We start from the raw sequence: 15,148 nt of genomic DNA, 5'->3' as shown, positions 1-15,148 counted from the left end.
GAGATTTTTAGGAATATAAAAAAACCTTTATCGCCATTGTAGTGAAACCATTTCCAGGAAGTTCCAATCGAACAATATAATTTCCTGTACTAACACCTATGCTGCCATTCTACGCATAACTGTCCCATATACGGATCTATGACAAAAGGACGAAGGTCATAAGGTCGAAAGTCGAAAGGTCGAAAGGACAAAAGTTGGAAGGGTCAAAAGGTGGAAAGGTCGAAATAAAAAATAACTAGGACAAAAGGTCGAAAGGTCGAAATGACAAGCGGTCAAAAGATCGAAATAACAAAAAATATAACTAGGACAAAAGGTCGAAAGGTCGAGAGGTCAAAATAAAGAAATAACAAGGCCAAATGTCGAAAGGAAGAAGGTTGAAAGGAAGGCTCGTCGGCTGTAGTTAGTAATAAAACTAAAGGGCCAGGATTCGTTAGGTACGAATAGCGGATTTCTAAATTTATTCAAGTACCTGCAGCGCGATGATTTACGCCATCCATATTTTTCGCATTGCGTCACTCATAATCAATATGAGTTTTTGGATGGAATAAAAAGAAATGGTCAAAACGAATAGAAAAATTACGTATAAAGTATCCAAAATGCAATGTCTAATAAGTACATTGAACTAGAGGTTAATCAAAAAATAAAACGTAACGTTGATCTTCTGATATATAAGTAGATCTTTGTAGGAGATCTCTTTGGACATATTTAAAATCAATTTTAAAATAATCGCTGCGATAGTATAACTAGAAAGAACGACCTATTTTTAAAAGAAGGAAAAATATTATACACAATTATATTATTAGTAGGTACGCCAAAATTTATCAAAAAGCATTACTAGAAAGAAAAGCCTATGTTCAAAAGAAGGTAAAATTATATAGGAAATAAATAATGGTAGTCACGCCAATAGCTGTAAATATGTTACTACAAAAAAATAAATAAAAAAACAACATAAAAACATGATTTGAAATAGTTTACTTATTTATTGAATACATTGCTGCATAAATATCTATGCTAATTTAAAAACTCTTAAGGACTAATGTGATTCTTGTTCCACGATCTGAAATGTTGCAGGGCGAGTACTTGGACAGCAAATTGAAAATCTCAATTTCGTCCTTTCGACCTGTTGACCCTTCGACCTTTCGACCTTTCGACCTTTTGTCCTTTCGACCTTTTGTCCTCGGTATTTTTTTATTTCGACCTTTCGACCTTCTGACCGTCGACCTTTTGACCTTCGACCTTTTGACCTTCGACCTTTTGACCGTCGACCTTAAGCCTTCGACCTTTTGACCATACAACACGAGACAATCGGGTGTAGGTCGACAGTTTATGCCTAAGCCTCATGTTCAATAGGACGGCTCTAGAGGTACGTTCTCCTCCATTTGGGAAATTTGTGCCATTAAGCCCAATTTCAAAAATCTAATATTGTAGTTCACAGCCGTTTCTCAACGAAAATTTGTAAAGTTTTGACAGCTGATCACAAAACCCTTCTTGTTTATGGAACCGAAATCATGTGTGTTCCGGATGTTGCCGTTATTCCGGATTTATGGCCGAGGGTACCGGGGGACACCTCCTTAACAGGTAGAGGTGCAATCTATAATTCGCCTTCGTAAACTAGCTTGCGATATTTCAAGCTTCATGATTTTGCAAAACAACAGTATTGGAATATGTTTCTGGAGATTATAGTTACACTGGCCACTTCTCCGGGATGTTCCGAAAATTTGGTGCCCCTAGGGTTAAATCCATCTACGAAATGGAAGGATTTTCCTGAGAGATTTATCAAGGAAGATGCCTAGAGCTTCCATTGCAAAGATTCCTCAAGAAGCTCCCTCATGTAGTCCTACAGAAAATCACTTAGCAAATTATGAATTGCCTTAAGTATTCCGTTGGTTATTCCTCCGGGCATTCATCTAGGCAGTCTTCAGCAATTTCCTCAGGAATATTACGGGGATGTTTCCAGAGTTCGTTCAAAGATTACACCACGCATTTTTCTCTGAATTTCCACATCCATTTAATTTAGGATTCCTCCCAGATGTTGCTCCACTAATTTTCCCGCGTTTTTTTTTTGGAAATTCGCCCAGATATTTCTCCAGTAGTTCTACAAGGAATCTCTCAAAAACATCTCCAAGAATTAACGCAACGATTAATCCAATGATTCCTCCAGGAATTCTCCCAGAGATTCTTCCAAGAGTGTTCCTGGAAATACCTCAAGGTTTCCCCTGAGACTTTCTCCTCGGAAATTCCTCCAAGAGTCATCTCGGTGATTCTTTCAGGAAGTTTCCCAGGTAGCTGCCCAAGCATCAGTTATCTCTTTTAGAAATTTAATTTTTTTTTCATTGGGGGAATTTTCAGAGATTCCCATTCCCTCTGGGAATTCTTTTAAGAATTACTCTGGGGATTCCATAAGAAAATCTTGTGGGGATTCCCTCAGAGATTTCTCTAAAGATTCCTTCTGGAATTTCTCTGGAATATTTTAAGAATATTTTAAGAATATTTTAAGAATTCCCCCAGTGATTTCTCAAAGAATTTTCCCAGTTATTTATCCAGAAATTCGGTTTTGGAATTCCTACGGAGAATTTTCTAGAAATTTCTCCGAAAATTTCCCCATGTTTGACTTCTGACTTCCTCCAAGGGATTATTCTAATTTTTTCCCAAGATTTACTTCGGGGTTCCTCAAGAATCCCGTCATGAATTGATGAGGGAATGCTTTCGGAGTTCCATCTGGATATTCCATTAAAGATTAAACTGGGAATTGCCTCAGGCATTCGCAGGGGATTGGCCGAGGCATTCCTTTGAAAATTTCTTCTGGAATTCCACCAGAGATTCTATCGAGCAGTATTGCAGGGATTCCTCCAAGAATTTCTTCAAGAGATTTTTCAGGGAATCGTTCCAAATACTCGTTTGGGAATTTGATCATGTATTCCTCTAAAAATTTCACCAGAAATTGCTCTGGAATTCCCTCAGCTATACGTTGGCAATTTTCCTAAAGATTCCTGCAATTATTCTCCAGGAACTCCCCAAAGGATTCATCTAAGAAGTCTCTCAAGGTTTCTTCTGGGTATATTCATACACTGCCTTTTCCATTTTCTATTATTGATAAAAGCTTATCGATAAAGACTTCAATTCAAGAACTTCAATTTCTAATCGTATTAAGCTACACTTTTACCAAACGATATTTTCCAAGTTATTATTTTTTCTTCACTTACCTCCATAGTATCGCAGATGCTCTGGACGTGACTGGCGGTGTGCGACGACTGCGGCCCGAAAATGGCTGCCACTCCAGCTCGCAACAGATGGCACACTAATAAGGAAGAAAATATAGCAGAAAGTAAGTGAAAATCTGTCAATCAGGTCGCTGCGCGCTGGTCACCAATTATTATTGCCCACCCACTCCACACCCTGGTGTTAATTGAATTGAATTTCGTCCCATCGTAAATTCCGAAAATTCACTCACCTCGCTTCGACGCCAGGAAGCTGTCCTGCGGCGAGATCCGTTCGATCTGGGCCGACAGCTTGGACCGCGGCAGTATCGTTCGGTCCGAGTTGATTTTCTCGACCGCATAGCGGAACGCTATTTCCTGGTGGTCGTCATCCGGGTGGAAGAGGCCACCTGGCAAAGTACGGAGGAAGAAAGAAAGAACGAAGAATTCGAATCAGTCAGTGGTTGGTGTCGTTGGGTTGTGGCGAAGGTGTTCGTAACGAGCTGTTTGCGTTGATTCTTGTTAGCTTCTTAATCATGGCAGGGAAGAATGGAATTAATACGGTGGTTTCCAATTGGTTCTCTAGGTTCTCTAGGTTCTCTAGGTTCTCTAGGTTCTCTAGGTTCTCTAGGTTCTCTAGGTTCTCTAGGTTCTCTAGGTTCTCTAGGTTCTCTAGGTTCTCTAGGTTCTCTAGGTTCTCTAGGTTCTCTAGGTTCTCTAGGTTCTCTAGGTTCTCTAGGTTCTCTAGGTTCTCTAGGTTCTCTAGGTTCTCTAGGTTCTCTAGGTTCTCTAGGTTCTCTAGGTTCTCTAGGTTCTCTAGGTTCTCTAGGTTCTCTAGGTTCTCTAGGTTCTCTAGGTTCTCTAGGTTCTCTAGGTTCTCTAGGTTCTCTAGGTTCTCTAGGTTCTCTAGGTTCTCTAGGTTCTCTAGGTTCTCTAGGTTCTCTAGGTTCTCTAGGTTCTCTAGGTTCTCTAGGTTCTCTAGGTTCTCTAGGTTCTCTAGGTTCTCTAGGTTCTCTAGGTTCTCTAGGTTCTCTAGGTTCTCTAGGTTCTCTAGGTTCTCTAGGTTCTCTAGGTTCTCTAGGTTCTCTAGGTTCTCTAGGTTCTCTAGGTTCTCTAGGTTCTCTAGGTTCTCTAGGTTCTCTAGGTTCTCTAGGTTCTCTAGGTTCTCTAGGTTCTCTAGGTTCTCTAGGTTCTCTAGGTTCTCTAGGTTCTCTAGGTTCTCTAGGTTCTCTAGGTTCTCTAGGTTCTCTAGGTTCTCTAGGTTCTCTAGGTTCTCTAGGTTCTCTAGGTTCTCTAGGTTCTCTAGGTTCTCTAGGTTCTCTAGGTTCTCTAGGTTCTCTAGGTTCTCTAGGTTCTCTAGGTTCTCTAGGTTCTCTAGGTTCTCTAGGTTCTCTAGGTTCTCTAGGTTCTCTAGGTTCTCTAGGTTCTCTAGGTTCTCTAGGTTCTCTAGGTTCTCTAGGTTCTCTAGGTTCTCTAGGTTCTCTAGGTTCTCTAGGTTCTCTAGGTTCTCTAGGTTCTCTAGGTTCTCTAGGTTCTCTAGGTTCTCTAGGTTCTCTAGGTTCTCTAGGTTCTCTAGGTTCTCTAGGTTCTCTAGGTTCTCTAGGTTCTCTAGGTTCTCTAGGTTCTCTAGGTTCTCTAGGTTCTCTAGGTTCTCTAGGTTCTCTAGGTTCTCTAGGTTCTCTAGGTTCTCTAGGTTCTCTAGGTTCTCTAGGTTCTCTAGGTTCTCTAGGTTCTCTAGGTTCTCTAGGTTCTCTAGGTTCTCTAGGTTCTCTAGGTTCTCTAGGTTCTCTAGGTTCTCTAGGTTCTCTAGGTTCTCTAGGTTCTCTAGATTCTCTAGGTTCTCTAGGTTCTCTAGGTTCTCTAGGTTCTCTAGGTTCTCTAGGTTCTCTAGGTTCTCTAGGTTCTCTAGGTTCTCTAGGTTCTCTAGGTTCTCTAGGTTCTCTAGGTTCTCTAGGTTCTCTAGGTTCTCTAGGTTCTCTAGGTTCTCTAGGTTCTCTAGGTTCTCTAGGTTCTCTAGGTTCTCTAGGTTCTCTAGGTTCTCTAGATTCTCTAGGTTCTCTAGGTTCTCTAGGTTCTCTAGGTTCTCTAGGTTCTCTAGGTTCTCTAGGTTCTCTAGGTTCTCTAGGTTCTCTAGGTTCTCTAGGTTCTCTAGGTTCTCTAGGTTCTCTAGGTTCTCTAGGTTCTCTAGGTTCTCTAGGTTCTCTAGGTTCTCTAGGTTCTCTAGGTTCTCTAGGTTCTCTAGGTTCTCTAGGTTCTCTAGGTTCTCTAGGTTCTCTAGGTTCTCTAGGTTCTCTAGGTTCTCTAGGTTCTCTAGGTTCTCTAGGTTCTCTAGGTTCTCTAGGTTCTCTAGGTTCTCTAGGTTCTCTAGGTTCTCTAGGTTCTCTAGGTTCTCTAGGTTCTCTAGGTTCTCTAGGTTCTCTAGGTTCTCTAGGTTCTCTAGGTTCTCTAGGTTCTCTAGGTTCTCTAGGTTCTCTAGGTTCTCTAGGTTCTCTAGGTTCTCTAGGTTCTCTAGGTTCTCTAGGTTCTCTAGGTTCTCTAGGTTCTCTAGGTTCTCTAGGTTCACTAGGTTCTCTAGGTTCTCTAGGTTCTCTAGGTTCTCTAGGTTCTCTAGGTTCTCTAGGTTCTCTAGGTTCTCTAGGTTCTCTAGGTTCTCTAGGTTCTCTAGGTTCTCTAGGTTCTCTAGGTTCTCTAGGTTCTCTAGGTTCTCTAGGTTCTCTAGGTTCTCTAGGTTCTCTAGGTTCTCTAGGTTCTCTAGGTTCTCTAGGTTCTCTAGGTTCTCTAGGTTCTCTAGGTTCTCTAGGTTCTCTAGGTTCTCTAGGTTCTCTAGGTTCTCTAGGTTCTCTAGGTTCTCTAGGTTCTCTAGGTTCTCTAGGTTCTCTAGGTTCTCTAGGTTCTCTAGGTTCTCTAGGTTCTCTAGGTTCTCTAGGTTCTCTAGGTTCTCTAGGTTCTCTAGGTTCTCTAGGTTCTCTAGGTTCTCTAGGTTCTCTAGGTTCTCTAGGTTCTCTAGGTTCTCTAGGTTCTCTAGGTTCTCTAGGTTCTCTAGGTTCTCTAGGTTCTCTAGGTTCTCTAGGTTCTCTAGGTTCTCTAGGTTCTCTAGGTTCTCTAGGTTCTCTAGGTTCTCTAGGTTCTCTAGGTTCTCTAGGTTCTCTAGGTTCTCTAGGTTCTCTAGGTTCTCTAGGTTCTCTAGGTTCTCTAGGTTCTCTAGGTTCTCTAGGTTCTCTAGGTTCTCTAGGTTCTCTAGGTTCTCTAGGTTCTCTAGGTTCTCTAGGTTCTCTAGGTTCTCTAGGTTCTCTAGGTTCTCTAGGTTCTCTAGGTTCTCTAGGTTCTCTAGGTTCTCTAGGTTCTCTAGGTTCTCTAGGTTCTCTAGGTTCTCTAGGTTCTCTAGGTTCTCTAGGTTCTCTAGGTTCTCTAGGTTCTCTAGGTTCTCTAGGTTCTCTAGGTTCTCTAGGTTCTCTAGGTTCTCTAGGTTCTCTAGGTTCTCTAGGTTCTCTAGGTTCTCTAGGTTCTCTAGGTTCTCTAGGTTCTCTAGGTTCTCTAGGTTCTCTAGGTTCTCTAGGTTCTCTAGGTTCTCTAGGTTCTCTAGGTTCTCTAGGTTCTCTAGGTTCTCTAGGTTCTCTAGGTTCTCTAGGTTCTCTAGGTTCTCTAGGTTCTCTAGGTTCTCTAGGTTCTCTAGGTTCTCTAGGTTCTCTAGGTTCTCTAGGTTCTCTAGGTTCTCTAGGTTCTCTAGGTTCTCTAGGTTCTCTAGGTTCTCTAGGTTCTCTAGGTTCTCTAGGTTCTCTAGGTTCTCTAGGTTCTCTAGGTTCTCTAGGTTCTCTAGGTTCTCTAGGTTCTCTAGGTTCTCTAGGTTCTCTAGGTTCTTGTTCTTGTTCTTGTTCTTGTTCTTGTTCTTGTTCTTGTTCGTGTTCTTGTTCTTGATCTTGTTCTTGTTCTTGTTTTACAAGATTGAGAACCACTGCCTGAATATAAGAAGTATGTGCAAATGGTTCTGATGAAACCCAGCGGAACCTGATTTCATTCATTCCGAAAAGGCACCAACCCATGGCAAAAGGTGTAGGTGTAATAGAATTTATGCAAATTTTGCGTCGTCCCACATCCAGTGTACTCCCTTATCCCATCATCGGCGGATCGGATTTGTTCTCCTGGAGGAAGAATTACTTTTGCTGTGCGTCGAGGGCGCCATCAATTGAACCGTGAGGACATCGGATAATGGAACCATTCTTCCGTACAAAGGGGAATCCAATTACCATGAGGAGCTGCGAACGACCCCGAACGAACAAACGAATGGATGGATGGATGAATGAACCAACGCCAACACGGTGACAGTCAGTCAATCGGATTGGCAAATGGAGTGCAGAGGGTTCCTTCTTACAAGATAACAGCAATTGAGACAGATCAATTACCGTGGGTGACGGTGAGGAGATTGACGTGAAACTCAGCAAATCGAATATATCTTGAAGTTTGTTTGTTGGCAATTTCAAGGACACAAATTTTAAAGTTTCTTGAAGAAAGAAATTTGTAATTCTATTCAAGATGACCTTAGAACTTCGAAAACACGTGTTTCTAATATAATAAACGATTCGGCCGATTTTTCCGCTTTTTCTTCTAAATATAACTCGATTTACTCCGAACAACATGATAGCAATCGATTTTGCACCATTGGTTACAGGATCGTGCTCCTCCTAGACTTAGAGGCACAGGTTCGATTCGTAGAAATATCCACGACAAATCGTACTTCCTCGGAAAGCATAAATTCATCTGCGAGATGTTTCAACAACTCCCGCGCTTTCAATCCACGTTTTTCGCGACAAGGACCGTACCACCAAGAACCTGGTCCCTATGCCTCTAAGTAATGGATTTTTCTGATTGTCAATGCTAATTTATTTCCCCGGAAGTTGTTTTGGGGGGGGCGTCACAAGGGAGACACAAGTCTCAGTAAAAGCAACAGGACAACGCACTACTGGTGAGAAGGTACTCCGCTACGGTAGCCATTTCCACCGAGGGAGTTTCGCGTGATTTTCCGATCCAACTTGAAGCCAATCAAATAAGTTTGTTCGATAGATACAGATACGCAGAAAATGGATAGACTTCAGATAAGGAGTGTACATAGCCATTAGGACAACTGAAATGAAAGTTGTTTACATAGTGCTATTAAAATGTACAGTAGGGTGTGGCTATTTTTTTCGTAAGTTGTTGGAAAATTAAAAGTCGTGTTCTCTTCTAGATTCAAATCACAAAAAGTGGAACCTTCGACTTTGAGCCAAAACTATTTGCAAAGGGAGCCCAAACGCCTCGAGTTTGAATTTTTCAGTAATCAAAAGACATTTACTTTAACCCTCCTTGTGCATTAGGGTCTTTTTTGAACCCAACCGTACACTATGTCAGCAAGCTGTTCCCATCATGATGCATTAGGAGGGTCAGTTGTCATAATTCAAAATTTGAACTTTTGGCTAGGCAACTTTTCAACTGCTTGACCAGCTTTAAATCTGTGAGCATATAGGGTAACAAAGGGTATTATCGTTAGGTTTGTTCCCTTTGACATTAGGGTTTTTTTTTTGTCGGCCAAATTTCCTGACACTTCGTCATATGATTCAGCTTGATTGGGAATGATTTAAAGCCAATTTTGAGATCAATAGGATTCAAAACCAAAACCATGACGAAGAAAGCAAAACGGCCGAAAATACGTAAGTTCCCATATTTACAGATATTTATGTAGTGTAGAAGTGTCTCTACAGAGAATCCCAGCGAGGACTTAGCAGTGAATCCGGCGAGGTTCCTGCAGAGAATATGACGACGTTTCAACCAAAAATCAGGTGAAGATTCTGCAGAGATTCCTGGGTGAGTCTGAAAATGATCAAAGAATTTCATCTCAGTATCAGTGTCCGGTCATTTGACCGACTTAAAATCAAAGGAATGTAGAAGATTTTTTTGACATACTGGCTACCAAAATGATCATTAAAAATATTACCTTCTTCTATTAGTGGGCTATTCTTTCTAGTTTTCGATTCAGAGATTGGTTGACGTTGAAACTGTCATTATTTTATCAAAGATTTATCCTTCTATGAAACATAGGCTGTTCTTTCGACTTCTAGTGATGTGGGAAATAGTGCACTGCAGTTCATTTTCGAGCAAACGACATCCGGTCAAATGGCATTCGGACAAATGAGGGGTACCCTTAACCACCAGTATTCATAGAATGAACTAGACTCGGGGAATGTTGAAAGCCCCAAGGTACTCAAAACTTCTTCTAGGACATCACAAATTCGGACATCTTTGATAAAGAAAATTAGGAAGACAGCTATACAATCCATTCGTCTTAACGTACTTCGGCCTAACGTATTTTGGTAAAGCGTGCTTCTGCATAATGACCGGATCCTACTAGTTGTGCATTGGAGTCATTACGGCCAACGTATACCACGTCAGCGTGGTGAGCGTCAGCTGAGGCATCCGGGGAACTGGTTTTCGGGGAACTGGTTTTCGGGGAAATATCGTTACAATCGTTTTCCAAGACACTATCAAAGTTACCCCAAAAAAAAAGATGTGGTTCTCACTCAAATGAAACACTATTAATCACCCAAGAAATTTCGAATTGGCCGATCTTTCAATTGCAATTGATCACCGAAACCCCAGTATTAGTTTTAAAAATGTAAACGTAAGAAAATTACTTTTACATGTAAAAATATTAAGTAAATTTGCTTGAAAACTATCAAAGTTACCCCGTTTTACGGTGCATGAAATGGAAGGATACGTTAACTTCCTTCCAGAAGAAATTGTTTCAGAAATGTTTCTGGGAATCATTTTTATGTTATCTGGTACCATTCCGCTGGGTTATCATCGGAATGCGATAAAAGTTTTAGGAAAAAAAAGAGTTTCTACCCTCTGAGATTGTTCCAGGAGTTTCTTCTGGGATTAACCAAGATGTCCCGTTTTAAAATCTTGCTTGAGTCTCTGCAAGAGTTCTTCTGAAGTTCCGCCAGGAACTGCAATTCATTAATCGGCTGTCACTCGCACGGTTGGCCACCAAAAAAAATCGACCCAAAAACGGATCTTTTAACGCCGCTGGTTTCGGTACGTGAAGTTGACCATTTTTGACGTAAAAAAGTACGAGAAATCGACTAGTGCTAAATTTCTTTCACCGCACAGCACGGTAAGTGGTCCATTTTGCCCTATTTTGCCCTTTTTTCTTGCAAGAAAGGAATCAAAATGTACTTTCAAACAGCAAGCACGACTGTAGACCGTTAAAAATATCTGCATTGTAATAAGAGGTTAACAGCAATCATAAGAATATAGGAAAGATCCTTTCAAATGCTTATATGCCCCATATGCTCCTACAACTGCTGTAAATTCACACTTTTACCTAATCATGAATGGATTTTAATGCTACTGATTTGATGTTGATTATTTTTGCATAAACAGAAAGCACTCAATCTATTATCACCAGAATTATCTTCGGGAGTTTCCAGTTTACCCCATTTGGCCCTGTTTTCATAGAAAAAGGAGATTTCCTCTCTCCTCTCCTCTTCTTGGCGTAACGTCCTCACTGGGACAAAGCCTGCTTCTCAGCTTAGTGTTCTATGAGCACTTCCACAGTTATTAACTGAGAGCTTCCTCTGCCAATGACCATTTTGCATGTGTATATCGTGTGGCAGGCACGAAGATACTCTATGCCCAAGGAAGTCAAGGAAATTTCCTTTACGAAAAGATCCTGGACCGACCGGGAATCGAACCCGTCACCCTCAGCATGGTCATGCTGAATACCGGTGCGTTTACCGCCTCGGCTATATGGGCCCTTGAAAGGAGATTTATACACTTTAAATCTATAAGAAACAGATACTGCTAAGTAACATTGAAATAAGTGAACCATAATCATGCGCGTATATGCCCCCTTGCATGCCCCATACTGCTGATAACATTTTCTGTATTGTTTGTAATATCACTGCTTGCAAAACATGAGGTCATTGATTATTATTTGATGTATACAAATACTGTTTATCGATAAGCTTTAGAATCATTCACGGGAGGGTACAAACAGCTGTCCCTTTTACCCCAATTTGTCTATTAGTCAAAAAAAGTTTAAAGCTTAGTCAAAAGTTTTAATTCCTCATTATACTAGTCATGAATGATCAATATTTCATTGCAAGGTTGCGACCATTCATTTGCAAAGATTTACATTCATTTGCTATTATCTCAGTTCAGAAGCATGCTATCGTAAAACGTATACCAAAGTCGTGAGCGAGCTGTGAAGGCAACTCTCCACGCAATGAATGTAAATTTCATTCACGCTGTGGAAAGTTGCCTTCACAGCTCGCTCACGACTTTGGAATGCGTGTGCGACTCCAATGTTATTCGGCAAACCAATTCATCATACACTGTTTTTCGATAGCATGCTTCTGAACTGAGATAATAGCAAATGAATGTAAATCTTTGCAAATGAATGGTTGCAACCTTGTTTTATTGCATTCGGTTTGTTGAATCCGGAGATATTACAGCTCAAAGTTGCAAGCCGAATAATTATACCTTTTTATATAATCTTTCTAACTTTGTGGAAAACAACCCAATCTATTCCAAATTTGGACCACTGATACACAATTAGTTGATGAACTTAAAGAAAAGATAGAATAGTTGATGTCCTTATCGAAAACTTACAGCTAGTTGAACATTTTTTGAAAAGTGAAAATTTTACAGTCATAGCACAATCATGAATCACCCACAATTATGGGTCATTTCCATTTGAATAGCATGTGTAGCCTTTGCTCCAGGTACTATAGTAATTATTCAATTAAACCAGACATTCCACCACCCAAATCGGTCTAATTTTAAAGACCTGCAACACGCCTTAAGGTAGACCGTCGCTTACTTTAGATCTACCGACATAATCGGCTACAGGCGTTATTAATGGTTGCATTCAGCCCTGAAAAACTGTCTCCGAAGGTCAAGTCCATTCGAAATCTTCAGAGAAAGTCGAGAGAGAAAAGGTCGCGGCCGAACGCGAAACCTGGGCGCTCGGCCAGCATATTCTTTCAGATTACCGAACTATTTCGATGAAGTTCGCGGGAAATTTCGAGCTTCCGCTGGACTCGGACGAGATCACCTTCCCTAATCTGAGGGTCAAAGCATCAAATCAATTTCGTCCGAGCAGTCAATCGAAGTAGAAGTGTCGCGTTCTTTTTTTGTATAGCGTGTTCTTGATCTTGTGAGTGTAGAACAACGTGGTAACACTTTCCGACTCTAATTTAATTTGGATTTTTGCCAACCAAAGGTTGAGGTAATTTTTCTGGACCGCACATCCAGGATTTTAGACGCGTCCATCAATTTGGAGGTTGGGTGCGGCATAACCAAAAACGTGCGCACGTAATCAGTGGACGACCCACCCAACCACATTTCTATTAGACACCCGGGTGTGAAGCTTTCTATCGTCGCTTCCATCGTCGAGGAAAAGTGAATGGGATGCTGTACAGCCAAGCACATTGAAGCTAATAGGACAGATCGGTGAAGTACTAGATTTGTAGTAATGAGCTGAATTTTAGTATGGTGAGAAGGCCAATTCTCCGTTTCTGCAATGAAATGTTTCAAAAAGCGTGGGTATTATGATTTCTTGCCTAATTTAATGCTGTTTGAGCAAAACTTTGAGTAACCGTGTTGTTGTTTTCTCCATTTCTTGCAACATAAACAACATAGTTATCCAAAGTTTTGCTCAAACAGCATTAAATTAGACAAAGAATCACAATACCCACGCTTTTAGAACCATTTCTTTGCAGAAACAGAGAATTGACCTTCTCACCATACAAAAATTCAGCTCATTACTTCAATTCTAGTACTACACCGAACGTGCCCCATTGAGCACGGGAGAACAGGCATAGATAGGGAACAAACAGACAGTAAAAAACGCACACGGTAGGACAATAGGACTAGGAACGATACGATGTCGGCTTAAGGACAAGGTATTTGGAGTACATTGCTCAAAATTTCTAGAGCACCGTTTTTTAGAACCGTTTAACGGATTTGGATTAAAATGCATCACGCTGTTGACAACCACTGAACAATTAGCGTGATGCATTTTCATCCAAATCCGTTCAACGGTTCTAAAAAACGGTGCTCTAGAAATTTTGAGCTATGTACTCCAAATAACTTGTCCTTAAGTAAATACATGCATGTGAAGATTATTATCCGTGGTAAAGTTGTTTTTCTTACGTTACAATAAATGTGTTTCCGTTCATAAACGATTGTTTGTAGTTAAGTCCTAAACTTGCCGACGTAGAGAAAGAAGTGTTTCCATGTTGTCACGTATCTTGTTTTTGCGTTGAATGTCTTCCGCGTGGCGGAATTTGACTTTATTTGATTTTGTCTCGTCTACTCTGGTTGCACCTCTAGCGGGAACGATTTGAAGCTTCCAATGATGAGAATCTTGCGTGCAACGTCACATCTTAGAGTTGCAACGTTTTTAGGTATGGGTGATCTCTCACCGCTCTTTGGAGAAATGGTCTGTTAATCTGGAAGTTATATGTTGGTTGTTTAGGGTAGTTTCCCCAGTTCTGGTATAGTAAGTAGACGGACTGGCTCGATCTCTATTCTCTCTGAAGATTTTGAATGGACTCGCCCTGAACGAGTCTCAACCGGGCAAATTAAACTTGTCTTGCGGTGTCCTAACGGAGTGGCGCTTAAGCCGCATAGATTATTCCCGGATCGGCCAGTGCCGGCTACACATGGTAAAATGACTGACTAATAATTGTGACAGAGTGACCCATAATTGTGCAATGACTGTATCTGTTCCAAATATTTTGACTATCCCCTGTAAATAGCAGACCATTTGAATAATTAGTTTTATTGTTTTCAATATCAACTTAGTTACAGTGAATTTAAAAACTTCTTCAATATTTTTTTTTAATTTACAAATTTTATTGATAATAGTCCGAAAGCAAAATTTGTAATTGTCTAAAAACTCATAACTAAGTAAGTCATAATTCAATGTTATGAACAAAACAACATTGATAATTGTTATATAAAATACACTCTTCCTCTTACAAACTCGTTAATAAAATATAATAATTTATTAATTTATGTTATTTATGTTTTAAATTTATGCTAAAATATTTCAAATTAGTACGACGCGGAAATTCTTATATTTTTTTTTTACTTTTTTGCACTGAACTATGTACGACACGTGTATCGTGTATGAAGCCTGCAAAGTGTTTTTGAGACATTGAAAATGTTTCAAAGATTTTAAAAACTTTTGTGAAAGTTTTGTGTTAATTCTTTCAATGATTTTTCCCTGGATTAAAAAATTATGCCTAATATTTCTTGAGGGTGATTCTAGAATTCCTCCGAAAATTTTACGACTATTTTTCCAAAACTACCTCCGATGATTCCTACAAAAATTTTACTAAAGTTTTTTCCTAAAATTACATTATCAATTTTTCTTAGGATTTCATAAAGAGTTCTTCTTTGTTTTCTCAGGGGATATTTTGGAAGATTCAAAGATTTTTTATCGAAAATTTCCCCAATACTTCTTTAAAAATTTTTCGTCAGATTTCTTTAAAAGTTTCTTCCTTTTTTTCAACATGAATTTCTGTATAAATATTCCCGAAACGTCTTTTAGAAATTTATTACATAGAAAGCTTTTCGACAGATGTTATAAATCCCTCCAGAATTCCGCAAAGAATTCCTCCATGGGTTTCCCAAGAAATTCCTATGATCATTTGTTCAGAAATTTGTCCTGAGATTTCTATGAAAATTTCTTCGCTCATTTCCCCAGGAGATCTTTCAAAGGATTACTAAGGAATTTCTCAGAATATGAGAAAAAATCCAACAATTGTTCAGAGGATTTCTCCAAAAATGTCTACGAGAATTGCGCCAGGAGTTGTTTTGAAGATTTCTGCAGAAATTTATCCGAGAATTCCTTCAGAACTTCGAAGTGTTTTTTTTTTTACTTAAGCAATTATTCAAAGGATTTTTTT

At 39.9% G+C, this 15,148-nt stretch overlaps 1 protein-coding gene across 4 annotated transcripts in view; it reads right to left on the bottom strand.

The window, feature by feature from the left end:
• LOC115260031 (glutamate receptor ionotropic, kainate 2-like) overlaps window positions 1-15,148 on the bottom strand; it is an 882,928-nt gene that overhangs the window by 661,378 nt on the left and 206,402 nt on the right. For all 4 annotated transcript variants that reach the window (XM_062845093.1, XM_062845094.1, XM_062845095.1 and 1 more), the window contains exons 2-3: window positions 3,452-3,607; window positions 3,204-3,298 (exon numbers count right to left, since the gene is read on the bottom strand). In XM_062845093.1, the coding sequence (XP_062701077.1) occupies window positions 3,204-3,298; window positions 3,452-3,607 (251 nt within the window). The remainder of the gene's footprint in view (window positions 1-3,203; window positions 3,299-3,451; window positions 3,608-15,148) is intronic.

The sequence above is a fragment of the Aedes albopictus genome, chromosome 1 (genome assembly GCF_035046485.1).
Source record: "Aedes albopictus strain Foshan chromosome 1, AalbF5, whole genome shotgun sequence".
NCBI lineage: Eukaryota > Metazoa > Arthropoda > Insecta > Diptera > Culicidae > Aedes > Aedes albopictus.
Note: the sequence above shows the minus strand (reverse complement) of the source record. Positions and strands in the feature narration are given on the sequence as shown.